At 43.8% G+C, this 27123-nt stretch overlaps 1 protein-coding gene across 1 annotated transcript in view; it reads left to right on the top strand.

The window, feature by feature from the left end:
- Positions 1 to 27123, top strand: part of TSPOAP1 (TSPO associated protein 1) — a 77979-nt gene that overhangs the window by 30267 nt on the left and 20589 nt on the right. The window contains exons 8-20 of the mRNA XM_067309440.1: positions 2791 to 2880; positions 3643 to 3765; positions 4185 to 4289; positions 4652 to 4702; positions 11199 to 11382; positions 11719 to 11939; positions 14859 to 14968; positions 16569 to 16678; positions 18091 to 18906; positions 19445 to 19596; positions 22518 to 23111; positions 25686 to 26006; positions 26368 to 26547. Of these exons, the coding sequence (XP_067165541.1) occupies positions 2791 to 2880; positions 3643 to 3765; positions 4185 to 4289; positions 4652 to 4702; positions 11199 to 11382; positions 11719 to 11939; positions 14859 to 14968; positions 16569 to 16678; positions 18091 to 18906; positions 19445 to 19596; positions 22518 to 23111; positions 25686 to 26006; positions 26368 to 26547 (3057 nt within the window). The remainder of the gene's footprint in view (positions 1 to 2790; positions 2881 to 3642; positions 3766 to 4184; positions 4290 to 4651; positions 4703 to 11198; positions 11383 to 11718; positions 11940 to 14858; positions 14969 to 16568; positions 16679 to 18090; positions 18907 to 19444; positions 19597 to 22517; positions 23112 to 25685; positions 26007 to 26367; positions 26548 to 27123) is intronic.

The following is a 27123-nucleotide window of genomic DNA, read 5'->3' as shown; positions in this document are numbered from 1 at the left end:
CATATTGTCCAAATGTAACAGGTGGTATTAGTGATTGTCACAATGTTTAGTTTCACCCAAGGGTGTTTACTGTTTGAATAGATGTTTTACATCTTGCTCAAAGCTCAGTTCAGGTCAGGTCTAAATACCCATAAGGCATAGCTCAGCCTCGTTGCCTGCCTCATCGCTTGTCTCCGATATGGTTCATACTGATAAATGTTTCATTCCAACAATCATCCTGCCAGGCTTTGGCTTTAGGCTGCTCTCTGCACTCCCAACAGTGCTTATTGTTCATCTTACCTGCTTCTTTTAATTCCCATATTTTTGCAAAAGCAGTTTTATCCTTTGATACTGGGCTGATTCTTCATCTACTTTTGGTACAATGCTGCCTTTCACATGATATAATGTGTTGGAAAGAGCTTAAATTAAAGGGGTTTTTTTGTGTTTTTTTTTCCAGTCTAGCATCTGCCTGAAAATGAATGTAGCCCTGGGTTTGAGAAGGACAGAACCATCAGAGCCAAGCAGTCTGTCTTTATCCACTAATTACCTTATTCGTATTCTCTGTAGATCTTGCGTTGGAGAAGGTGAAACCCAACCTAATTGTTTATTCTTGGGCATTTGTGTCTTCACTTGCTAGTGTCTATCTACAGTGTCAATCTGTAATTCATAGCATTTGCCACTGTTTCAAGATGCCAGAGGAATGTCCTTGCTTTGTCTTACCCTTCAGGAGCAGTCTAAAACTATTTACTTATCTGGCTCTCTGGCTAGTTTCTTTGCTGTTGAGACTTCAGTCACACTTACGTGCATCTGTATACCATGAGTCAGGTCAGATTATGGCTCTTTCTTCAACACTGTGTCATGGCAAAAAGCTGAGAGAAAGGAGCTGCAGTCTGGCTGCCAAAACTAGTAGGGCTTTTCTCCAGTGCCACTTGTACAATTTGTCTTTTTTGCCATGGGTCTCACACTCACATTTGTTGCCACTGAATCCAAGCTACTTGGAACAGTCTTTCCTTCTGTGATCAATACCTTGGCTGGGTGTTTGGTCTGCAGCAACTTGCAGTCAGGCTTTTTCTTTCTAATGGGAGTGTACATGTGTCTGGTTTCAGTCCGGGGTCTTGTCTGTTAGCATTTGGTCTGATTCGCTTGTCTCAGAAATCTGTTGCTCTCCAGATCACCTTAGGATATGGAACAAGTCAACTATCAGAAGAAGACATCATTTTAATGTTTGTCTTCTAGGGAAATGCTTTGAGAGAAGTTCTGTTCGTTTTCCTGATTTTTGTAGTGCAGAGGGAAGATCTGTGCTGCCCTATGTGAGCTGCAGGCCACTCATCAGAGTAGCCATCTCCAAGGCTTAGTTGTGTCTTTATGGTCTGCACAAGGCATGGTTATGTCTTGTCCCTCCTCTGCGTCCCTGTGGTAGGTTTCCTTGCTGACACATTTCAGTAGAGCTGACTGACTGCTTAGCTTTTGATTGTAGGGAAAGAGAGTGCACATATTAAGCAGCTGGATAGGATGGTCTTTGTCCATCACAGTACTCAGCCAGACCTGGATCATATTAAGAGTGAAGCTGAAGTTCAGTGTGCTTTCTGCCCACACTCCTAGTGAAACGTGTTGCAAGAATAGGAAGAAAAATATCCTGTTAGGAACATGATGTACGGGACCTCTTCTTTGTTGAGTCTGTTTGGAATAATGTCTTTGTTATAAGCCTATTTACGTGGTAGGGCCAAATCTGAGTGCGCTTCTTTATTTTAGCATAAAAAATTCATTGGAACTCGTTTTGCTTCTTGGGGACTTCCCATGAGCTGCAAGTCCCTGAGCTACAGTATTGAATGCTGGGGTAATATCATTGCCTGCTTGCCTTGCTCTTTCACTCCTGTCTAGGCAACCTCTGTTGGCCACTGTCAGCAGTAGGATTCTGGGCTAGAGGCACCTTTGGTCTGGGTTATTTTGGGATCCTTAAGGAATAAATACGTCATTGGATGTAGAGTTGTTGGACAGTAGCTTTTCAAGAGCAAGAAGGGACCAACTCATCTTAAACTACTGGGACTGAGACTTTGCCAGCACAGGGAATTAGTTCTTGGGATATCCAGGAAATATTTGATATGTGTAAAGTGTTGGGGTGGAGGAGAGTGTGTGTGTGTCTATGTGGAGATTGTGATTGTGAAACTTAAATTTCCCCAGTGGCCTACAAAGGATGCTGTACAAACCTCTGCAGATGGGCTAGACCTGGCAAAGTCTCTCCATATGTCTGTAGTCTCCTGCCTGCTCAGAGACACTGTTATCTAAGGTGGAGTGATAGCTGGCTCACATTGCCTTCTTGACTCCAGACTGAATCCTGGTTTTTGAATTAGACCCAGCCGTTTAAAACTCTTGTTATTGAGTTTACAGTCTGGAACTCTTTTTAGCTTTATTATTCCAAATAATTTTTCCTTCTTAACTGAAATTTGTCAAGAAGATAAACAGTGAAACTTGGCAGATTGCAGGTGGAGATGGGGGATAGTTCTGGACAGCAGCATTTAAATGATGTGGCTTTGGAGCTGTGAGGTAGACAAGGAAATATCTTTTTCACTCTGGGCTTTGGGGCTACAGAAATGGAAGAAGAAACTTAAGAGAATGTTTGATATGGGGCTGGTATCTGTTTGAGCAGTGCTGCATGCTTATGCATTGCACCCCTCAAGCAGCATCACATCAGCATCCTGCACCATCAGTCAGCAGGAGCAGTGGAGCTGCCTGTTTGACACTCCATAGGAGAAGGTGGCAGGGGGATTAATCGAGGACCTTGGTAGAGTAACACCTGCTATTTCTGGACAGGAGATCCAGCTGCAGGAGATACAAAGTGAAAATGCACGACTGGCTGAAGAAAACTCGCAGCTAAACGAGAAGGCTGGATGGGCAGGACAGGTAAAAAGCAGTATTTTTGTTTGTTAGATGGAGCATTAGCTCTGTAAAACTTGGCTGAGAAGAATTTACTGGCATAGTAGGTTTTTAGGTTGCCAGCTTAGTAACTGTTGGGTGCCTGTCTGTGTACTTGTCTGTCCTGGATACCACATGGTAACTGCAAGCAGAGCAGTAAACTGCCCTGTGTTTATTATAGAATTTCCATAGGCTCAAGTGAGATGCTTTGCCCGTACTTGAGTTCATACTTGGTTTGCCTACCTAAAATAACTTGATAATGAGTTCCTAACCAAAGACAGTGGGTGGGGAGCAGTGTGCACTGGTTGGGGCACTGGTAGAGCAGAACCCGTCATGGAGCATGTGACATGTTAGTGTCACAGTCACTTCTGGCATTTTACTGTAATCCCCCAAAAGGGGTGTGTTGGCTGATGATGGGGCAGAGCTTAGAGGGCAGGGAAGAGAGCCACCCAAGTGCTCTTGCACTTGCTGGGTGGAAAACCCAAAAGCTTCAGGTCTTGGGGCAAAGGCAGGATACTTCCACTGTTCTGTATGTGCAAATAAGTATTCATCACATGAAGGACAGATACAAATGCATGAACATTTGTTTTGAATGAAAGTCAGAGGGAGAGGAGGTTTGTGGTTTTGGTATCATCACAACTAGGAATCAGGTCTACAAAACAGCTTATTGAGATGTGAAAATAAATGGTCCTCTATTATTTATATAATGACTATGGCTACTTGTGCTAATTGGCAAGCCTTTCTTTCCAGGTTGAATCTGAGAATGCTGACCTGAAGTTGCAGGTTGTTTTGGTTACTAAGGAACGAGATTCTGTGATTCAGACGAATCAAGGACTCCAAATCAAGCTGGAGAATCTAGAGCAGGTGCTGAAGGTCAGTAAGACCCATGTGGTTGGAAGGACTGTTTTGATACTTAGTGCTGTTTTGGATGGCACAGGTTGTCTCTTTGCTCTTTTTGTCCAATTTTTGCATCTGTGCTTCCCTTGGAGATTCTTCTGTGCTGGCACCCTGGGACGTGGCCTTCCAAGGTTGGCAGAGATGCTGGAGAAAGGCTGCTGCAAGGGTTTGGGTGGGAGGGGAAGTATGGTGGCCATCACCGATTTAAGCATTTAAGCATTTGACTTAAGCTCTTTGACTGTGTTGCTCTAGCTTGTGGTAGGATGTTCTTACTTTCTCCTCTGTTTAAGGATGATGTGAAATATAGGCCATGTTTTGATTCTGTGGCCTGTGATGGGACACAGAACAATGTTTCAGTAATGTTGCCCTTAAACTGTCTGTGAATTGTTCTGCAGCACATGAGAGATGTGGCTGAGCGAAGGCAGCAGCTGGAAGTTGAGCACAAGGAAGCACTGCTAGTCCTGAAGGAGAAACAAGAGGAAGTCAGACGGTTGCAGCAGGTATGCAGCGTGTGAGAAAATGGACACTTTACTCTCTGAATCCCTGGAAAGGGATGGGACTCCTGCACCATGTCTCCTTGGAGGGGCGGTGTAGGGAGGAGGTATGTGTGAGTTCACCAGATAAAGTAACCCAGGGAAGCATGTCTTTGTCTAGGGGAACTCTGTTACCTGCAAAGTGAGGGGCTTTTCTCATGAATGACAAGTCTGATCTCTCACTACTCTTTGTCCATAGATCAGAGATGCCTTCAGTCTGTCCAGCATTTTAAATCTATAATGGTGTCTGTCAAGGTGACGATAGTATTATTAGAAGTGAGCTTAGATAGGCTGCTTTCTTATTTACTCTGTTTCTTATTTCTTCTTAGGCCCAGGCAGAGGCAAAAAGGGAACATGAAGGAGCAGTACAGCTTCTAGAGGTAAGACAAAAGAAAACAAGACAGATAAGGGGCTGCAGATTTGGTATCCTCTATTCGTAATGTCAGTTTTGTCGATGCCCTGGATTTTATTGATTCTTGTGCAGAATGCTGTAAAGTATCAGTTGTGCTGGCAGAGTAGTCACTGGATTTAAAGTTTTGAGAGGTTCAACTCCAGCCTGTTCAGTCCTTGAATTAGGGTACTTCATTCAGACTGTGCCCAATACCTCTTTCAAGGATGCATATAAGTAGCTGACCTCTGATCTGCCTGCTGTCTTTTCCAGGATCATCTGCAGGGAGGACGAATACTTGTGTCCATGTGATTTGATATTTCTTTTGTGTATGTGTACTCTATGCTATTTATTAATGAAGAAAGGAGAAACATGGACTTTGCCTCAACATAACAAGTAATGAGGTCTGAGGCAGCTCTTTTGTGCTATTTGCTAGTCTGGGATCAGCTGTGTGAGTTCTCTGACATCCGTAAAGAATGGACTTTGCCGTGGCAGCAGACAACTTAATGATGCAGGCTGGGAGACGTGATGAGCGCTATCTTACTTTCAATTTGCACTGTCTCAGTGTATATCAAGATGGCCTTCGAAGAAACCTTGACTGTGAATTCCTGGAGGTGTAAAGGCAAAGCACCAAGCCCTGAACTTGGTGTGTTAGAGGGAAGCCAGTGCTATGAGTGGGGTTGGGTGTGACAGCACAGGGAGCACCTTCTGCGCTCTTGGTCCACTGAGGTTTTCTGAGTGCAAAAACACCTTAGTCTAAGCAGGGTGCCTCATTGTACACCTGGATGACAGTGAAGTCTCATGTTAATGAGGCCAAGGCCCTGTCTGTAACAGTGACATACAGTCACGGATGGCAGACTGAATTGTCTCTGTCCACCACTGTTCAAGAGCTCTGTGGTTGTCAGGAGCCCAGGAGACTCTGCAACATCACTAGGGCAAGATGGTAAGTGTCCTTGATTGAGGAGTTTACTCCATGGCTGCAAACAGCATCTCTTTTGAGTGGGCCTGACCTGTGTCTGGGCTGTGAGATCCCCAGGGTACCGGGCTCCTACTAGGTGGGATTGAAGTTGTTGCAGGCTGGGAGAATGTCGTGGGGATGTGACATTATGTATTGCCTGTTCCCAAGTTCTTTCCTGGGCAGCTACTTTTGGCTGCAAAGACAAGAACTGGGCTGATACATCTGCCTTTTATATGTTGGTTGGCATTTAGCTGGCTTCTTAGCAACATTTAAGGGAAGAGAGATTTGATACTTGGCAAGTGTTTTCTGAATTCATTGCAGGATTGGAGCAGCCTCTTTGGTTTCAACTGGACAGCTACTTGTGTAGAGGAGGAAGGGGACAGTTATTCTGTGCTTGAGAGGCTGGTTGTGCTGTTCCATGAGGGCCTCATCAGTTAAATATTCTTGTTTCCACATTGCTGGTACAGAGATGCTTTATGAGTCAGTGACACCAGGGGGCAGAAGAAAGAGAAGTTGTCATTAAAAACTAGTTTAATGTGGAGTGGCAGTCATTTAAATGACTTAAGTATAATTGTAGCCATTCCAGGGCATCAGTGTAGGATAGACCTAGGAATTTGGGGGTGCCTACACTACATATTCTCATTTTAAACGTGTTTGGATTGCTTTTTGATATCATCTCAAGGATGAATGGGTGTGATGCATTTCCCTGTTGGAAGAGTTCAGCCACATGATTGTTTTAAGTGTAGTCTCCATTCCTTGGAGATATTCAAAGCCTGACTGGGCAAGGCTCTGAGCAAACCTGCTCTAGCTGACCCTGCTTTGAGCAGGGGGGTTTGGACTAGACAATCTCCAGAGATGCCTTCTAACATCCACTATTCTGTGATTCTATGATAAGGATGTCAGGGGGTGAGTAGAGGTATGGGTTGATTTCTCTGTGAAGAGATGCCATATATAGACTGACTGATGCAGCTTAGAAAGAAGACCTTGAGAGTTATGGACATTGGGGTGAAAGAACTTAGTAGTGGTTCCAAAGTGAATGAGGACACAGGAGTCTCAACTGCCTTTTATACTTCATAGATGAAAAAGGTGACAGCCTAATTTCAAGGATCCAGTTTAGAATTTTGTTGGGAAAAATGGTGAATAGAGCTTAGCTTAGCTTCGCTTGTTTTTCCTGACCTGGGAGCAGGGTGCATGACTGAGCAGGCTGTTGGCTGCTTGAAATCATGTCAAAGCTGGGTTTTGAGCTGTGTCTTGCTTCCCAGCACTCCTTGGTCTCAGACCTGGGAAAAGGTCTGGGCTGAAGGAGTCAGTTCTGTGGTATTTAAGAGTGGTTGCAATACGCTGGGAAAAGAAGGCTTGAAATTTAGCACTTCAGCTTAATGCTAAAAGCTTATCGAAATTTGGAGGCCCTCAAAAGGTGCATGCTTATACACGCGTTTGTTTTTGGGGGGATTTGGTTTTAGTTTAGCAGGCGGATGCTTGACTTGGGGTGATAGTCTCAGTGTGAAACAAGGCAAACACTGTAAGTCAGTGAGAAAATAATCTCACTCATACTGAGGGGTGTTTTCTTTGGCAGGTGGCTGATTTTTCACTAATGTGACTGCTGATGTGGTTTTTATATCTCTTTTTGCTCTTTTCCTTGCTGACAGAATACTTTGGATTGCATGCAGGTACTGATATAATCCTATCAAGTAGGACGTGTTTCTCCTCTGCCCTAACCTTGCTTGATGTATCTATTTTAACTGTACTCTGTAAACGATTGCAAGAGTGTCATCTCCAAAAAATAAATATAATGAAAGGAGCTACCACTACAAGTTTGATGGAGCAGCTGCTCTTCTGTTTAAAAGCTTTGCTTTCTCAATCAATTAAAATTTGGAGCTTTTATTGGGCTTTTCCAGATTTTCATTTTTGTCAAACTCTTCACCTTCTTCTGGTGTTACATGCATTTGAAGGTCTTTTGGGAAATACTTGCAGTCCAAGATTGAAGTGTTTCTTTCAAATGAGACTGTGATGGAGAAAAAGGCAGGTCCTGCTGGCTTTGTAATTGGTTGGAGGGCAGGAAGCAGAGATTATGAACAACTGTTTTCACAGAACCAGTAGTAACTAATGAAATAGTAAAGGTGTTATACTCTGGGAGCTGTGCTAGTCAAGATATTCACAAAAGATTTGGAATGATGTTTTGTATCAGAGTTATGAGATTTGTACCTGATGAAAAATTGTTTTTGACAGTCAGCTTCAAATCTGACTGCAGAGAGCCGTGGGAAGATCTTATGAGTAACTGGGAGATTAAATGACAAATATCAGTAACTATCAGAAAGTGCAAAGGCATGCACATGGAGGAGAAGCCACAGGCCTTATCAAAAAGGTAAATGCAGCAATTGAAACTTTCAGAAAAGGAATTGGCCCCGGCCCAAGGTCGTTATTAGGATATGACCACATCTTGTAGAAGTAGCACCCACGTCTGTGTGCAGTGCTGGATGTTCCTTTAAACCTGATCAAACTTTGGAGTTAGCCATCCTTTAAGCAGGAGGTTGGACTGCAGACCTCCACAGTCTCCCCTTCTAAACTAAATATTTCTATGATTCTCTGATCTCAAAAACATATAGCAGAAGATACAGAAAAAGGTAGCAAGGGAGATCTGGATAGGGAACATCATCTATATGAGGAGAAACATAGTAGATCAGCCAAGAAGGAAAGTGTCTGGGATGACAGGAATGTGCTGGTGGTGGTTGGGTCTAGCTTGGTGGGAAAATAAGAGCAAATTCCTGAATCGATGGTTAAATTCACACCAACTTGCTCTGCTCCCTGCTCTTGCAGCCTGTTCTAGTAATCATGCTGCTCAATTGCAGTTGGTGTGTGGTTCCTCTTTCTCCCCCTTTTGGGTTAGGCATAGACACAAAAGTCTCCCTTCTCTCCTATGTCTGGAGTTTGGTTTCTGCCTGTTCCCTGCGGTTCCTGATCATGTCCTCAGGTTCCCCCTCCTTGTCCACCTGCTTCCTAGCACTGCCCTGGAAACTCACCACTTGCCTAGTTGTGTGTGAATCTCTGAGAGCAGTCTGCTAGAACTATACATGGTTTGTGATGTGACAAAAATATTTAGGGGATGCTTGTGCATTGTTTTGAATAACACAAGATGTAAAAGACACCTGACCATTTAATTAGGTACCTCAGAATCGAACTCAGGATTATCCAGGATGTTGGCTTGGCCACCACTGTAAATGGATTTAAACTGTGATTAACAAACTTACAGGATGGAGGTTTATGATGCTGTTAAACACAACATCCAGATGCATCTGCTGGCTCTGGTCTCTGGATCACAAGATGGGAGAACCCTCCATGGTTCCTCAGTCATTCTGTACCTGTCCCTTGTCAAAGGCTGTGTCCCAAGGTGTGATCAGGGACAAGGTGCTGGTCTAGAGGAAGTCCTGGTTTGATCCAGTACAGTTGTCCTTATAGTCTGTAGTTTCTTTTTTTTTTTATTAAGCCCAATGCTTAGGGAGGAGCATTTATGTTAAAAATCTTAATTGAAGTAAATATAAGCCCTCATGATTGCAGAGAAATCCTATGTAACATGGCTTCAGTGAACAGGAAATCCTAAAAAACAAAAGGCAAGTAAAAGAATATCACCTGTTGCCATTGCTTACAAAAAAACCTCATAAATTAAAAATGGGTCTCATGGTTTCTTTGAACTCTGGGACTGATAATGCTGTCAGAGCACAAAAGCACCGTGCTAAAGTGGTAGATCCAGGTATCTGGAGGGTAAAGGAATGATTGTGCTTTTTCTCTCCATTTCTGGTGTGACGTGGCTAATAGAAGGAATTGGCTCTGAGAAAGTGGAGAATGCAGACACTTCTGGAAGCTGTTAATGAAATCTAATAATCTCTTTCAGTATAGAGACTGTTTCTTCTTGCCAGATTTTGTATTGGTGAATTTCCTAAATAGTTTTTCCTTAAAGATGGAGAGCTCCTAGCCAGTGGGTAGGAAACAAGTGATAAACTGACATGTTTTAAACAAGTACAATGTGATAAAGTAAAATCACATGCATACTCAGAAGTTGGTAGGGAGTGAGCCAGAAAGATTTTGCGGTCCTCTGAGACAAGAAAGAAAGCTTCCTCCAGGTCAGATGTGTTTTAGAGCTGCTTAAAAAACAGACTTTCTGTCTCTCGAGATATTTCAAGGCATGATTCAATTTTTGAGGTGGAAGGAGGAGTAGACATTTAAAAAACATTTTATAGAATGGAAAATTTTGAAGAGCACAGTTCAGAGTCATCTGTTTTGATGTCTTACCTACACAAAATGATTAGATGAGTGACTAGAAAGCCTGATGTGATCTCAGCCAAAAGGGAAAAAAGGGAATAGGAAGCACTCAAATGTCACCTCCTGCAAGGCAGAGCTGCACCTCAGCCAAACGTGCTAACACCAAATTAAATAAGTTGAATTTTCTGCATGAACTCTGAAGAACTACTGATTAGATGAGAAATTCCTGTCCAGCACTGGTGATTTTTGTTCAGTTGTTACCTGAAGTGCATGAGCAGGTCCTACACAGCGAATCTGTCTCGGAACCTAGAATGAGCTGTCGTATGGTGGCAAGAGTGAGAAGAAGAAAAGGAGAAGTTGTGTTCTCCTGGGAATGAACTTGCCACAGCTGGGAAATACATGGGGGTGTATAGGGACAGTAGAAAGGGTGGCCAAGACTTGGCAGCATCTTGGAAGGGGAAGATCTAGAGATGGTAGAAAAAGACTACTAAGAAATTGAAACAAATATTTTTTCCCTTCTTGTAGTAGGAATGAGTATTTCCTTCTTTACAAGATGTCCCCAAGACTCCTCTACATCTCTTTGCTGACAAGTAGCTTTCTTTTACTTATTGTGTGTTTTCCTGCAGCAATTCACCCCTGTAGGACCTGGCTGCAAAGTGTGCAGGTTGCCTGCATCACACACATATTTTGCAGCATGTGCAGGGCGCTGAAGCTCTCTGCCCTTCCTGGTGCCTGGAGGAGCTAAGGCCCAAAGGGAGAATAGGGAATCCTGCCCAGAAGCGTTTGTGGGGAGGCCAGGGTAATGTTGTGGGAGCTTGCTGAAGCCTCTGCAGTGGTGGGGCAGATGGAGCATTGGGAGGGAAATTCCTTTTGGAGACGTGGTATCAATGCTCCCATAAATGCATAAAGCCTTCTCAATCTTTCTGTTTTCAAGGTTTGTTTATCTTTGACACATCTCACCCTGTCTTGTGCAGGGCTTGGATAGGACATTGATGTTCAAACCTAGCATTTCAGGGATATTCCTGATTTGGGGATTCCTAATTGAGTTTGTAGTTGGCCTCCTAAGAGGCAATGAGTCTGGAGTTTTCAAGGATAGTATAGGCGTAGAGCTGCCAGCTCCTATTGACCATTCCTGGACCGGGGACACTTTTAGGTCCCTGGAGTTTGAGTGTCACTCAGTTTCTAAAAAGATGCAGCAAAGACAAATGCTGTTTGGAGGCTTGTTGGTGGTTTAGTTATGTCCTTGTACCTCACCTTATGTCTCTCCCTTCAGGCCCGGGTGAAGGATCTGGAAGACCAGTGCCGCAGTCAAACAGAGCAGTTCAGCCTCCTGTCTGAGGAACTCAAACAGTTCCGTCTTCAAACAGGAAGACTCGACCTTCTCGCCTCTACACTGGTGACTTCTGAGCCTCCTCTCAATTTGTGCAGCTCTACCCCGCAGCCCCACTGGGAGAAGGGTAATTGCTGGGTTTATCTGCAGGTGTTTTGACAAGCATGTTGTTATTGATGTAAATGGAAAGGTGTAAAGAAAATAATGGAATGTTTATTTAGCTTTTGGGATCTCTCTCTGGCTTTCTCTGTCTCTCTCATAAATACCTTTTCTTTGTTTTGTGGTCATCAAAGAGAACTCAGCACTTCTCTGACCAAAGAGAGCCCAGGGTATCTAGTCTGTTGCACTGTTAAATGAATCACATTTTTAGAGACTTGAGCTGCTTTAAAGGCACTTTGGTACTCGCTGCTGATCTTGTATTCTCCGTGTACTTAAAAGCCACAGACAGATTATTTTATTGCAGATTCGACTGTTGTCCCTGCATTGCTGACTCACCACGACACAAAGAAGATTCACAATGAGGAGGTTGAGTTGGAAACGTTGCAGCAGATGCCTGATGCCACTGTTGGCTCCCCAGTTGCTGCTACCAGCTCTCAGAAACAAGCCAAGAAGGTGGAATCTCAGTCAAACTCTTCAAAATCAGAATCCATGCAGAACAGTCCAAAATCCTGCCCGACTCCAGAGGTCAGTATGGGAGACCCCTCTGGGGTCTCTCCTTCCTAGCCAAGAGAGAATAAATGCACTGCTGAGAGAACTGTATTTCCTGGGTATTGCATTCCTTCCCTCCTGGCTGCCTGAAAGAAACAGTTGTGAAACATAAGAAAACCTGCATGAAAAGTTGAAAAGGCTTTGGATGCCCGTGTCTGTAATTCTAATTTGTACAAATTGCTGTGCTCCAGGAAGAAAGCAACTGTCTGTACAGCATGCTGTAAAACATGTTGTTGTGACCTTGGAGAAGGTGAGGGAAAGGCAGGGGTTTGGGTGGTGGGTAGTTTAAGAAAGCTCTGGCTAAGGTTCCTTGTGACATCTCAGCCTCAGATGACTGCATAAATGCTACAAACTGTTATTTTTAGCATTGTGAAGGACTGTCCAGACTGTTTTTGGCCCCAAGCTGTGGGTGGGGTTTTTGATGCTCTTAGGTGTAGAAGTCTTAGGTGGTGTAAGAAATCATGCTGAGTTTGCACTAGCAGAGGGATGAAGTTAATAGGCTTTGGTTGTTTGTCTCACCCAGATATCACAGATGACTGTTACTTCTCCCCAGGAGGTCATACGTGTAGTATTGTGTGGTTCATTTAAGCAGTCTTTCATACTCATTGCTATGTATCACTTGATATGATAATTTAAGAGAAGACAGTGCTGTGAGTGGGAGTAGGTGTGATGGCATGGGTGGCAGCTTTTGCTGTCTTGGTCCACTGATTTCTGAGCGCTAATGTGGCTGAGGCCATGCGGAGTGCCTCGTTGTACACCTCGAGGACAGTAACGTCTTGTGCTAGTGAGGCCAGAGCACTAATGGAGAGATAGAGTCATGACAGGCAGAGCCCACCACTGTGGAAGAGCTCTGTGGTTGTTAGGAGATAAGGAGAAGCTGTTCTGTTCAGTGACAAAGTGAAGGTCACACCAGGAAAGGAAAAGATAACTATAAATTATGTAGTGGGAGAAATGACAGTTGCTTAGTGTACAGAAGACTTGGAAGCCACCACGCCTTCATGGAGAGGTGAAGCTAGTAGTGCCTGGAGAGATCAGACTATGGTCTGTGGAAAAGATCTGATGTGTAAAGCATTGGACTTCAGCAGCACACGGTTATGGGCATCCTCCAAAGTGTTAGCCAGGCTACTGAAAGCTACTCCTTTTGTCTACCTGTGAGTGTTACAGGGTGCAGATGTTTGTTATTGTGGGACATGGTGCAAGATGGCATTTACAGTAAATCACAAGAAGTACATCCTTTCTTGGAAAGGCTAAAACAGAAGTTATTCTTCACACTTCTCTTGTTTAAAGATGCCATTGCAAAAATTGGGACATGAATACAGTCAGTGCAGTTGGAGAGGTCTGTGTTGCCTCTGAGCAGACCTTCACCCAAAAGAAAACATTATCTGTTAGATGCTTGAGCTTCCATTTTAAATAGGTGAAAGCAGTTATCTTCTGCTAGAATGTCACTAGGCCAAGATTAAAACTTGAAAATTGCGTGGAAGGAGCATAGTCTCACATTGATTAAACTAAAACAAATCCTTTGAACAGACTGTTTTGAAAAGGTGCTTGGAATCCTTTCAAGGATAAACTTTGGCAGTTCATATACTAGAACAATATCTACTGTGTGTTCTGGTGCCTGCAATGGGTCTTCATCAAAAATATATTTGCCTTGAAGTATGCTTAAAAAGGCACCTTGACTTGGTTCATTGGCACTGTTTCAAACAAACACAAGGGAAGTACATTGTCTTACAAAGTATGATTGCATTATGTAACTCATTGCCATTATATGTGAAATTTCAAAGTATCAATGGGCTTGAAAAAGATTGAGGCAAATTTCTGGAAGCTACTTCTGCCAGTAGCCACTAAATGCATTCAGGATGCAACCTTGAGCTTAGGAAGTCCCTACATAGCTGATTGCTAGAAACTGAGAGGCTATACCTGGAAGACAGGATTTCATGCTTGTCCTCTTGCTTGAGCGCTACTAGCGTTTAACAGAGCCAGGTTTTGGAGTTGGATAGAGTTTTGGTCTGAACTAGTATGGCCTTCTAGTGTTCTGAAAGTAAATAAACATCATGCTGAGGTATTTATAGGTAATACAGGGGAACTGGAGGTGAAAACTTTAATAAGATTGAAATTCCTTATGTTGAAAGCCAGCTACAATTTTGAAGCCTGAGGCCTTTGGTGGAGCTTTTGCTTATTTTGGGTATTTTGTTACCAACCTGCTGGTGTGAGACAGGTATGCCTAAGGACTGTTCATGTGCAGAACAGTTGTGTGTTACTGCAAGGTACGTTCTGAAGGACAAATCAAAATGATTTAAACTTGTTTTTAAGGCTGTCACTCCCTGCCTGAATTAAATAAGATTAATTTAAAAATGAAAGCTGGACTAAGAGGTCTAATAAGGTCCTTTTTGTTCAGATTACCAGCAGGGCCTGCGTGCTGGCTTTTCTATTTCACATAGCCGTTTGGAGGTAAGAGGAAGTGAATATACTGAACTAAAGAAACGTAGGGTGGAAGGGGCCTCCAGCGTTTCCAGTCCAATCTCCCACTCACAGTGGGACTGTCACCAACGCTAGATCAGGGTGGCCATGGCTTTGTCTAGCTGAGGCTTGAAACCCTTCAAGGGTGGAGATCCCCCACCTCTGTGGGAACCTATCCCAAGGCTGCATCTCCTTCCTGGGGAAGGGGTTTTTCCTAATGTCCCACCTGAACCCTTGACACTGCAGCTTGGAGCTGTTGCCTGTTATTACTGCTTCTGCACTTCATCAGTAAATCTTCCAGATAGTCCTTGGCCCAGTGGGCAGACTGGCAGTGTACACCAGCTTAGAGGACTTGTTCACTGCTCTTGAAATCCTTTGAGTGTTCCTTTATTCTGGTTTGGGCCATATCTTATCCTCCATCTTTAATGCTTTTTTTAGGTGGACACTGCAAGTGAAATGGAAGAACTGGATGTTGACAGCATCTCTCTAATTCCAGAGCCAGGCAGCCAAGGCCCTGCAAAACTGCAAGTCTTCTTAGCTCGATACAGGTACTGTGTCATCTGTTGTGGTCTTTGAGATTAGACAGGTTATCTCACAGTTGCCTCCTTTACCCTGGTTGCCAGCATTAGCCACTGTTAGGGATGGGTATTAGTGTGTCTGTGTATCTGTGTATTCCTTCATGGGAATTTTTGTGACCTGTATTACCTGCACAAGCAAATCCAATGCACTTAGTTTAACAAAAACATAGCAAACTCATTAGTTACTCAGTGAGCAGCACTGGTTGAAACTTTTCTTTTGAAGATGGTTTTGGATGGAAAAGTGAGTTTTGAATTGACACATTTCATGAAATCTGTGATTTCTACAGGATAGTCTAGTCTTCTCCAAGAAAATCTTATACCTAAATACAATTTCTAAATTAAAATTTTTGGCCAAAGTCTTTCTGGTTGAAATTTCCAAAAAAAAAAAAAAAAAAAGGCAAGAAAACCTAGCATTGAATAAGGCCAGATTTTTCTGATAACTGTTCCTATCCACTGAGTTGTTATGGTCAAACCCAAATCCATATTCACAATGCAAAGAATATTGACATATTACTCACCTTTTAGATTGCAGAGAAGGAGGAGGAAAACTGGGACAATTCTGTACTTGAAAGGAGCAGATCAAATATGATCTTTGTCCTCAGTTTGGAGTTTTGGGCCTATAAGGTCTCGCCAAGCTCATAGAGAGGATAATGTTGCTTTGGCATGCTGGAATCCCTTTTAAAGACAAAAGAGCAGCATTTAGCAGTAGGTGCTTGCAAAGACAAGATTTTTCTTTAGGCATTTTTCTGTGATAGGCCCTCTGATTAGCTTGAAGATCCATGGATAGGTAGGTTAGAACTACCTGGAGCACAAATCCTATCACCAATGTATTTATTTAAAATTTTCATGCTAGTGGAGCTTTTGGACTGCAGTTTAAAATATGGAGTTACAGTACTGGGAGATGTATAGCTTGCATCCTGAAGACTGGATAGTTATGATGAAAAATGAGAGCTGGAAACGTTTTCTTCACTCTTATGTAACATTCTTCTTGCACAAATCAGATCGTTCAGGTTTTAAACATGAGAATTTTGAGATTCGGTGCTGTGCTTGTCCATGACAGCTGTATGTCTGGTTAAATATATCTTAAATGCTTTGGGCATTTTCAGTGTTTTTCCAAAACTATTATGTGCATGAAATGTAGAAAGTTATCTACATAAAATATTTACGAATGCAGATGGTTTTAAGGGTGTCAGTTTTAGAAATGCTGAATCCTACAACTTATGTACTTAATATATTAACATGCGGAAAACCAGCAGTCACACAGATACTTCAAATAACCATTTTTTTTAAAACACTTTTTCTTGAATCACTCTGCTCCAATTCCTTCAAACTTCACGAGATGTCTGTTCTGCTACTCAGAAGAGTCATTCTAGATGCTGTTTGAACATGGAGCAAGATGTTACTAGTTATATATAAAACCATAGAGTCTTGACCCTTCTCTGTGGAATTAGCTGCTTGCAAAAAGTAGGTGCTGTTCCAGTAGATTGTAAGCTTATCTAACATCACAGCTTGAAAGTGTTGCTATAAAAGTTGCTATACAAAGTAAGTTTTCTAATTGTAACTATTTCAGCTACAATCCTTTTGATGGACCTAATGAAAATCCAGAGGCAGAGCTTCCACTAATTGCTGGAGAGTATATTTACATCTATGGAGACATGGATGAGGATGGCTTCTTTGAAGGTGTGCTTTAGTAGAATGAAATGTGACTGAACGGCTGTAGAGATGTGATCTCCTTAAAGAATCAGAGAGGAATTTAGTATATCTTAAAACTATAAGAAAAAGGTTTTCTATCCAAAGTTAGTTTGTTGGAGGAGAGTGCAGATTGTGTTGGAAAGGAGTTTATTTATGTCATGATTAATTGAATCTAAGAAGTGGAATCCTGGTCTAGTGAATTCAGTGGGAATTCTGCCATTACTTTCAGTAGAGCTCCAGGTTTCATGCACATGTGGCCCCTCCCTAGCCATGGGGAAGAGCAACATTCAGTCCCTAGGCACCTTCTGCATTCCCTCTTTCCACTGGCTGCATAGTGAGCCAGAGCCTGTAGGCAGTTGATGGTCTCTTGCTCTTTTGGGCATAGCAGGGCAAAGCTAAGCAGCCCAAAATACAGCCTTTATCCTGTTTGGTGTCCTACAGTGTGTTTCTCTTTTGACACCTTTGAAAACATGGTTCTGCTTGATTAATAGGCAGATGCAATTGAAACTAAGAATTGTGGACTGCAAATTTGTAATGAAGTTTCTTTGTGGAGCTGGCTTACTTAATGGGATCTAAGCTCATAGCCTACTCAGGTGCTTTGCAAGAGCTGAGGCAAATGCATGCCATGTTGCTCTGCTTGCTCTTTGACTGCTCTGGCTCGCTCTTTCTACTTTGAAGCTTCTCATTTGTTTATTTGTTTGTTGCTTAAAGAATAAAAAGGATATTCTTTATTAACATTTTCTGCTTTCCTTGCTTTCAATTGATTTGCTGTAGGTAGGGTTTGAAAGGGGAAAGTATGCACAATCCTTACCCACTGCGCATTTGATTCTGTTTTGATGGTTCTTATACATACCAAGAGTTCTGTGGTATCAGTCATCCTCATGGTTTCTTTCTAGACATCTTTATTACAGAAGCTAGCATGATAATGGAGGGAGCTAAAAAGAAGGCCAAAGATGAATACAGAGCTGGAAAGATGGAATTTCATGAGGAGAATACTGCAAAAAACAAATCTGTGTGGCTGGGAGAAGAGACATGCTGAGAGTCTGCATAGTTTGGGAAGTCTAGAAAAAGAAAAAGTTAGTAAAAGAGCTGTGATCAGGAACAATGGGATAATGAAGAAGGAAAAATCCTTAAGCTGATTACTCAAAACACTGTCTGGTTAGTTGGCTCTGGAATGTATGGAGAAGCAGTGAGTTTTCTCACTGTGGCCATTGGGATCTAGCTAGGGTAGTCATAGGAAATGGAGCAACCTTGGCCAGGGATAGTCTCCCAGAGCCGCTTTTGTTCTTGACTGCAGGGCAGTTATGACCTGGCATAGATGATGCCACACTATCTTCATAGATGGTTTGGAAGGTTGAAAGGTAGTTTCAGCGGTAACAGGTTTCCTGTTTTTTGTTTAGGGGAGCTGATGGATGGCCGGCGAGGGCTGGTCCCCTCCAATTTTGTTGAGCGAGTTTCAGATGATGACCTCATGATGTTTCTGCCTTCGGAGCTGAATGATCTCACCCATAGTTCATACCAGGAGAAAAGTTTTGTCAGTGCAAGCACCAGCAGTGGAGATAAGAGTGATTACTCCATTGAAGATAGTAGCATCAGCCCATTGACCAGTAGAACAGAAGGAGACCAGGAGGAGCCTGTTAGTCATACAGCAGTGCCTTATCCAAGAAAATTGACTTTGATCAAGCAGCTTGCCAGAAGCATAGTTGTAGGCTGGGAACCACCGCTTTTACCAGCTGGCTGCCCAGACATACAAAGCTACAACATCTATGTGGATGAAGAGCTACGCCAAAATGTGAAGAGTGGCTTTCAGACCAAAGCAGTGATTGAAAAGCTGGATTTAAAGACAAAGGCTTACCGTGTGTCTGTGCAGAGTGTGACAGAGCAAGGGTGTTCTGATAGACTGCGATGCACTTTCTTTGTGGGGCAAGATTTTTGTGTGGCACCAACTATGCTGAAAGTCAGAAGCGTCACAGCCACATCTGCAGAGGTCATGTGGCTTCCCTGCAACAGCAATTACAATCATGCAGTGTATCTCAATGGGGAGGAATGTGACATAACAAAACCTGGGGTGTACTGGTATGCCTTCCGCAACCTGCAGCCCAGCACTCAATATGTTGCCAAGCTGGAGGCCCGGCCCTTGAAAACACCTTGGGAAGAGCTCCCAGAGGGGCAGGAGCAGAACTCAGCTGTGATACACTTCACTACCCCGCTAGCAGGTATCAGAGCAGTCATGCCCATCGCCACTGTGCATGGAGTGCTTGGGGCAGTGAGCTCTGTCATTATTTTGCTCTGAGGCCTTGGGGCAAAGGGAAGCAAGGTTTATTAGGTTCCAAAGAGTAAGATGCTGTACTGTTTTGTCTTAATATTTTTCTTCTTTTATTTCAAAAAATTATTACCTTTTTTGTTTTCATTTGCTCTGGGAGAACATCCCCCGTGCTGATCTGAGCAGCATGCCTCTCAGGCAATGGAATATATGGTTTGCCATGACCTTCACTCACCCTGCTCTAAGGGTTGCTGCATCTTGGCTTCAGCTACTTTTGCAAAGTTGTCTTTTCTGTGCATTAAAACTTTCACAGAACAAGACCACCTTGTTTGCTCTGGTTTTGTCTATCGTTTTCTGAGAATAGCATAACTATTCCAGTGTGATTCTGCAGTGGCAAATCTGGTGTAAGTTTGCTCTTTGCTACTAACCAAGGTTTAGTTTGGCATTATGCTGTAGTGAGACAAACGAAATGAAACTCTGATCTGTCGCAGGTACTCCCGATGCTCCTCTGGATGTCCAAGTGGAAGCTGGCCCTTCCCCAGGTATCCTAGTTATCAGCTGGTTACCTGTCACTATTGATGCGGAAGGATCTTCAAATGGAGTTCGAGTCACTGGTTATGCTGTGTATGCGGATGGACAGAAGGTATTGTGCTGACACTGTGCAAGGCTAATGTTTGTGCATGTGGTTGGCTGGAGGTTGGTGCTGCGGGTAGCAGGCAGACACAGAGCCGCAAGACCTGGAAAGCAACTGGTAACTGTGAGTTAGCCAAGGCATGTGATGAATGTTAGTTACTGACGTGCTCCTGTGACCTAGGCAGAACTGAGAGGTACTTTATATGTTAGTGAGGTATAAAGAGAAAGGAAGGCAAGGGCATGCTCTAAAAAGCAAGGAAATGGATTTTTACTGTGAGAGGACTTCTCTAATAAATATGTCATTAGCATGGTGCATGGAAGCCAGTGCTGCAGGCTGACAATGTAGGGCTGATCCAGGCTTGTGGGGTCCAGTGTGGGAGGCACGTTAACTGGTGAATATAACTGTGATGGCAGAACTGTTTCATGCTGGAATCCATAAGGGAGATGAATGAACTCCCATGTGGAAGTGTCACTGGCTCTCCTGGAGCTCAAGGAGAACCTCAAACATGAACAGAGTGTTTTAGGTCCTTCTGGGGAGAGTAAGTGGGAGAGGAGGCACAGGACTGAGGAGCTCAGCTCTCTTCCACTGACCCCTGCAGGCTGGACAAAATTCCTTCTGTGCTTCCCTTCTTGCTCTTTGTGGAATGGGGATCCTTCTCCCTGCAGCAGGAAGCCTCTAGGCTAGGTATATACCAGAAAGACTATATGCCTTGGTAATTATTTAGGCTAAATTCACTGGAGATAGAAGAGGCAAAAAACACAGTCTTTCTTCCTAAAGCTAAAGCAATTTTACAATATCCTGCCAGTAACCCTGTCTTTTACTACTCACTTGTCATTTCTTTTTGTAGAATCTCCATAGGATTTTGAACTGGATCCAAAGGCAAGGCAGGCTTCGTATCTTCTTGAGGACTCCCAATCTAGTTGCTCCATGAAGTGCTCATTGATAGTGTCTTAAGAATCTGATCTCTGCTTCCCATCTCAATGTGACGTTGACGCTGTCTTCATAGGGATCCCATTACTATTGTATTTCCTGCCCTGGCTGCTTCCATGCTCTCCCTCAGCATATTGGAGTCAGTGTCTCCATCCAGCCCAGGCAGTTGGTAACATAGTCCTAGTTCTTCCTGTCAGAGTCTGAAATTTCAGTCTGTACAGATTCTCTGTTCCTCATTGAGGTACTTAGCTTGCTAATTTGATTCTAAATTCTTTGGCATGTAGTAGCGCTTCATTGCTGTTGACTAAACAGTTTTCTTGAGCATGAACATACACGTTTGCATATGAGTCCTTCCTCCATCATAGCTGAGAATCTCATGAAAAAGCTCTTGGGGGAGCTCTGGCTGGCTAGGAGGTCAATGTTTTCAGTTAATAGAGCATGAAGCATTTGAACTGCAGGTGTTACAGAAACTCTTGGAGACATTCACATTTGAAACACTTGTGTTTTCAGTATTTCAGCTTTCAAATTTCATCTCAAATTTATTTATTTATTTGTATTTTCTCCTAGAGGAAAAAAAAATCAGCTTAGTTGGGTCTTCCAGGTGACTCAAAAGGGAAAACAGGGTCATTGTTTAGGAACAAAATCATTACTGATACTCACAGGAGGAATCTGTGGTTGGGAAAGGAAGTTTTGTGAAAAGGACTTGGAGGCATTAGGAGTCTTTGCTGGCTACCTGACTGTGTTCTCCAAAAATGGCGTTCTGACTTTGAGACCAGTCTTGTCCTTGACTGTACAAACTGGGGATAGTGAGTAGTAGTAGAAGTTGTTTTCAGTTTTGTTTTTGGCATGGATGTTACAGAACAGTGCACCAAGTCTTGCTCTCCACATGGGAAAAGGATAGTGACAGAAGAGGCTCCATAAAACTTCAGAATTGATTTGTGATCCAGTAAGCATTCCGGGAGGAGGCAATAACAGTACTTGGCCTGGAAAGAAATGATATCAGAGAAGAGACAATTTTGCCCCTACTTGGGCTGTTTGTTTTGACTGATGTGCACCAAAAAAGATATCTGTCCAGATTTGTGATGTGTTCTTGATTTAACTAAACTAGAGCAGTTTCTGTGGCAGGAGCCTTCACCAGCAAAACAGGACAGTTAGAGTGTCAGCCTCCTCTCTTTCACCCTAGCCTCATTGTAGCTTGATCATCCAGGCAGCAGTGAGCTTTGGAGACACCCTGCCAGCACAAACTCTTCTGATTGTTTCAGAGCAAGAGCATCATGAATCCTGAATCCCCAGGAAATACCCTGCTAGTTGTGTCAGCAAATTGCCACTTCTGTGGACACAGGGCATGGGTAGAGAGAAGTACGCAGCCTTGTCACCACTTGGGGATTGTCCCTGGACCGAAAAGTGAGGTGTAGTTCTCCAGCCCATTCCTAAATCAAGAACAGGTAAAGGGAGAGGTGTATGAACAACCCAGTGTCTAATACTAATACTGATAAAGCAGCTCCAAGGATTTTCTATATTGAAACTGGCCTGCAGGCTTCTGCACATGTGACATTGTGCCATTGGCTGTGAGAGAGACAAGCCACAGCCATTTAAGGAAGTACAGTGCAAAACAGAGTGATGCTGTGTTGGATGTTTGCTGTTTATCATGGAAACGTCTTTTCCCTATGCAGGTCAAAAAGAAGGAATCTACAAAGTTTTGCCATGACAAAAGAGATGGGATGGCCTTTGAAGTGTAGGGAACAAGAAGAGTTAGAAACTGGAGTAGGAGGGAATATAGTTTTATTTTATAGAATATCCATGTTTCTCAAGTGGTTATGGTAATAAGTTCTCTTTACTGTTCTTGCTTTTTGATATTGTGCAGAAGGGTTGGAATCCTGCACTCCTGTTGTCACAAGCTTTGGGGACAGTTGTAAACTTTGGGTTTAGGAATTGGTGCCATTTCCAGAAGGCATGAGCTGTGCATAATAAATAGGTCCTTCCTGGTTCTTTGCTTGCAGGCAATAGAAGTTACCTCTCCAACAGCTGGAAGCATCCTGGTGGACTTGTCCCAGCTTCAGATGTTCCAGGTGTGCCGGGAGGTTTCTGTGAGAACAATGTCTCTGTATGGGGAGTCAGTGGATTCGGTTCCAGCCCAGATTTCCTCAGTCTTGCTGAGAGCCTCTCGTCATTCTTCACCTTCAGATTCTGCTGTTTCTACCAGTTTTACTTCTAGGCTGCCCTGTGGAGAATCCAGGGGTTCTCTGCCTATGCGCAACCCACCCACACACCAAACAGCTCCACTCTTTCTTCAACAAAAAGTTCCCACTGATGGTTCAGATGCCAAATTGACTGATCTTGCCTCTAGCTGTGATGGCTCAGCACAATCTCTGCTAGAGAAAGCCTCTTCACAGCTCCACTTCTCCTCTCCCGGCGCTTCCTTGGTGCAGGTTTCAGGCACTTCCTCACAGGAATCGGACACTGCACAAGACAAGAAAAGCCTGACTGTCCTTCCTCAGCAAGCTGGCAGCACAGTGCTCCCAAGTGAGGGCACAGAGCCTCTCTCTCCAAGGGAAGCAGAATTGAAAGGCCCAGGTGAAGGAATGGAAGCACAGGTAAGTGCTCACATTGCCCACCCAGAACCATGTGTACTGGGAAGAAGAATTAGATCATTTTGGGAAATGGAATGAAATACCATTGATCGTCTCTCTCCAGTTGTGACACACTGTCCCCTTGGGGCTGTCTTCCAGTGGCTGGCAAACCAGCAGGGAGTATTGGCCGCTCTTGTGTAGCTACAGCAGGATGAAGCAGGTGAACCTCACTGCTTGACTGCATGTGGGCAAGTAGAGCAAGAATATGGTCAGAAAGGCAAGAATTCAGCAGAGCTAGAAGGTGAAAAGGATGTTTCCCCTGATGACGATGTCAATGTTAGTCCAGCAGTCTTCTCCAGTCTAGTGAACTTCTGCAAGGCAGAGTAGGCAGTCTAGAAAGATGGGCACTTCTTAGGCTGCGCAGCGAGGTAGCCGTGTCTGGAGAAGAACTGTGAATCTGTCATGGCACTTGGTATTTTGACGCCCATAGGGTGGCTGGGTGGTTTCAGAACTCTGTAGGACGGTTGTCACAGCAGCTGGGAGATCCATAAGAAAAGAGGTGGATGATCTAGAAGGTGTTCAGGCTGTGACAAGAGGGAAGGGTGCATCTCGTAGGTGTGTGATGTATTATATCAGGAAGCAAGATCTTTTTTCCATTCTGACACTTGACATTAGGCAGGGTATTGTAGTTATTGCCTAGAACCATATTCCTTTAAGAAGGATTTTCTGCAGTGGAGGGCAGGCTCCCATACATGAAGATAGAGCCGCAGCATTCCTTAAAGGTGCCCATTGAATTCTTTGTCCCAACACTGAGCTTAGCTTCTTTCCGCCATCAACCTGGAAACAGTCTGGCTTAATAGCAGACTGTTTCTGGCTTAGCTGTTACATTTGGCATTGAAACAAAAGCAGGTAGTCCCAAGTATGTCACAAAGCCCCTTCTAGCTTAACAGTCTTGTCAGAAAGGGAGAAAAAATACACTACAGACCCACCCATGGGGGGGGGGGTGCCGGTTTCCAAAAGCAGAATGAGGCTGTGTGTTAAACAGAGGCTCCTGTGTTGACCTTGCAGTGACAGGGGGCTCAGGGGAGTTCTTCAAACCATCAAATTCAGTGTGACTTTATTAATCATGGCAGTGTGAGTTTGCAAAGGCTTAGGGTTAGAGAAAAGGATGGGAAGACTTCTGGTAACTGCTGGAGCATCAGCAGCTGTGTGGGCCCTAGACCAAAGGCCAGATAGATACACAGTAGAACTGAGATGTTAAGTCCAAAGCTGTGATTCTGATTCTTCATCTCCTGCTCATTTGCTGCCCATGGCACCTCAATTGTGATTCGTTTGCCCACATTTAGATGTCTGGGGTAGATGACTAAATATGAGTGGGTCACTTTGCCTTCTCTGTAGTCAATGGAGAAAAACAGGTGCTTCTAGGGTGCAAATCACCTTCTTTGTTGAGATGTCTGTCTTCATTCTGTTTCAAGAAAGGGAAACGGGAGAAGGGGTCTGACCATCAGATTATTCATGGGATCTACACCTGCCTATCTTTCACCTAAGCCCAGGGGGGATTTAGACTGCAGTGTCTAAATCTCCAGGGGCCTCATCCTGTAAATATTTTCGGTGTGTCTAGTAAATAAGGACAAAGTCATGCTCCATTGCAAAATGCAGTGGAGGTGACTACCCCTTAAAGAGGGTTAAAAAAAGAGGTGGTTGATGAAGTCCCATCTGCCTTTCCCTCTTCAGTCCTTGGGATTCCACTCCTCCATCTCCCACAGATTTCCCTAAACACCAGACTGAGCTGACCAATCATCAAAGACAGAAGCACTTATTGGAAAGAGATCAGAATTTAAAGTTTCTTTAATCCCACTAAGTGACCAAACCACTAATCTATGCAGTTGTATTCTCTCTGTAAATTCTTCATTCATTCTCATTTTCTTCACAGCACTCACCAGCTTCAATGAGTGCTGGGGTTATGTCCTCACCTCCAGCTCAAGCTAAGCTGTAAGCTGGTGCTTATGACATTCCTTTGGGACTGAGGTGGGAACTGGCCTAGTTGTGTAGGTTGGGCTCATCTTGTTCTTGCTGCTCGAAGACTAGTTATTGCCAATATGCTTCTGTGGCTCATGGGAGCCCCATGTGGCAGCATGACCCACAGTGTGGTGCATACCATGATGTTATAGTGAAAAGGCTGTGTGTCCCCTTGCAGCTAATGGCAGGGAAGAATTCATTCCATGAGAGGCCAGCCTTCCTGGCTACAAATTGAATGCAAAAATCTTCATATGGCAAGAGACACAGAATGCATGGTGTTTCCATCAGAGAGCTGGGGGGTGGAGGGGTAAAGGACCTTTCAATTCACAGTGTCTCTCCCAGGTTTCATTGCCCCATGTCAAGAAGGGGCTAGGTGGGGTATGTAGCAAAGTCCCAGTGCAGACTGGCTAATTGGCTTAAGAAATGCTGGCAGGGAGACGATGCTGGAAATTCTCAAACTGTCATTGACAGATCCTTCACAGAGGAGCAGAAGTAGGACACGCAGTGGAGGGCATAGGAAAGGTTCTGCAGCAGATACTGTTGTTTTCCTGATGATGAACTTTTTGGTTTCTTTTGCAGATGGAGCTCTCTGTAACAAGTGCACCAGAGCTGGAAAGCCAATACAACAGCAGTCTGAAGATATGTATGGAGACCTGCCTTGCATGCTCTGTGGAGGAGTCACCAAAAGGACCCAGTGCTGAAAGAGAGGCAAAGGAGAAGCACTTGAGTCCAGAGCCTCTGCCCTCCCCCTGCCAGGTTGAAGGAGTAGAGAGTACTTCCCAAGACTCAAGCACCAGTGGGAGCATCTGCCAAGAATTCCTGAGATTGTCCCCTGGCAAGGAGGTGATGAAAGAAATGTCCAGAGGAGACTCTGGAGTAGTGTCTAGAGTGAAGAGAGAGGTTTGTTTTACCTTTGTTGAATTGCTGTCCAGGGAGGGATGTGGATTGTATTTGACAACTTTGAGCTGCAGATAGGTTTTACAATCTTACGCCTACTGTTCTTCTCCTTCAGGCTGTAAAATATGCCTGACAGGGGTGGGTGGGTGTGCGTGCGCACGCGCGTGCATGCATGCACAGGCATGTGAGACCCTGCGCTGAGTGCTCTTCTATTTCTTGCTGCATTTTAGCTATATGTGTACTAGAGAAAGAAGGTGGAATGAATGCTATTTCGTTGCAAACGTCTTTCGAAATGTCTTTTGAAACAAAGACAGCCTAGAGGTCTGAGTTTGCATTGATGGGAATCTGTTTTGCTTTTCAATAGCAAGAAGAGAAAATGTCTGAAATGGGAAGACGGCAGCTGGCCCTTTTTGCTGAGCACAACCGTAGTTCTGACCTTTCAGATATTTTGGAAGAGGAGGAAGAAGAGGAACTGTCCTCAGAAGCTCTGGAAGAGAAGAAATGGGATGCAAGAGAGCCCTGTTACCAGGAGAATGGGGAAAAGGTAATTGCTAGCAGAGTAGTGCTTGTGGGGAGCACCAGTGCAACCATTCCATGTCATCAGCTTACAGGAGAAGGTGCCTGTCTGAGTCCAGCACTCTCAGTGCAGTGCTTAGCCAAGTTCCTGCCTGCTCTGCTTTACCTCTCAGTGTTGTCTTAAGCTAGTAAAAATGCAAGTTCCTTGTGAGAGGGGAAGGTATTTATATGTAATAAATGTGTCCAGGGTTTAATTAGCTGGAAAAATAGAAAATGTAACGTGAACTATAGAACCCAGAGTGAAAAATCAATCCCATTGATCTAATTCTTAATATAGATACAAACAGTGATCATATAGGAATCTGTGAAGTTCACCCATATGTAAGATCCTATATCAACCCCCCCTCCCTCCTAAAGTAAAACTAACATGTAATAGTCCTGCTATTTGCACATAATAGTGCAAATTATTTTGCTTAGACCTTGGTGCTCTCTGTAGAGATGGATGGCTTGCAGGAGCAGTGCCGTGGCTGTTGTACAGTTCAGATGTGGTGAGCGAGGAAATACTGATTAAGCTGAACTATGAGTGATCATGTTCATTCATGTT

This window comes from Apteryx mantelli, chromosome 22 (assembly GCF_036417845.1).
Source record: "Apteryx mantelli isolate bAptMan1 chromosome 22, bAptMan1.hap1, whole genome shotgun sequence".
Taxonomy (NCBI): Eukaryota; Metazoa; Chordata; class Aves; order Apterygiformes; family Apterygidae; genus Apteryx; species Apteryx mantelli.
Note: the sequence above shows the minus strand (reverse complement) of the source record. Positions and strands in the feature narration are given on the sequence as shown.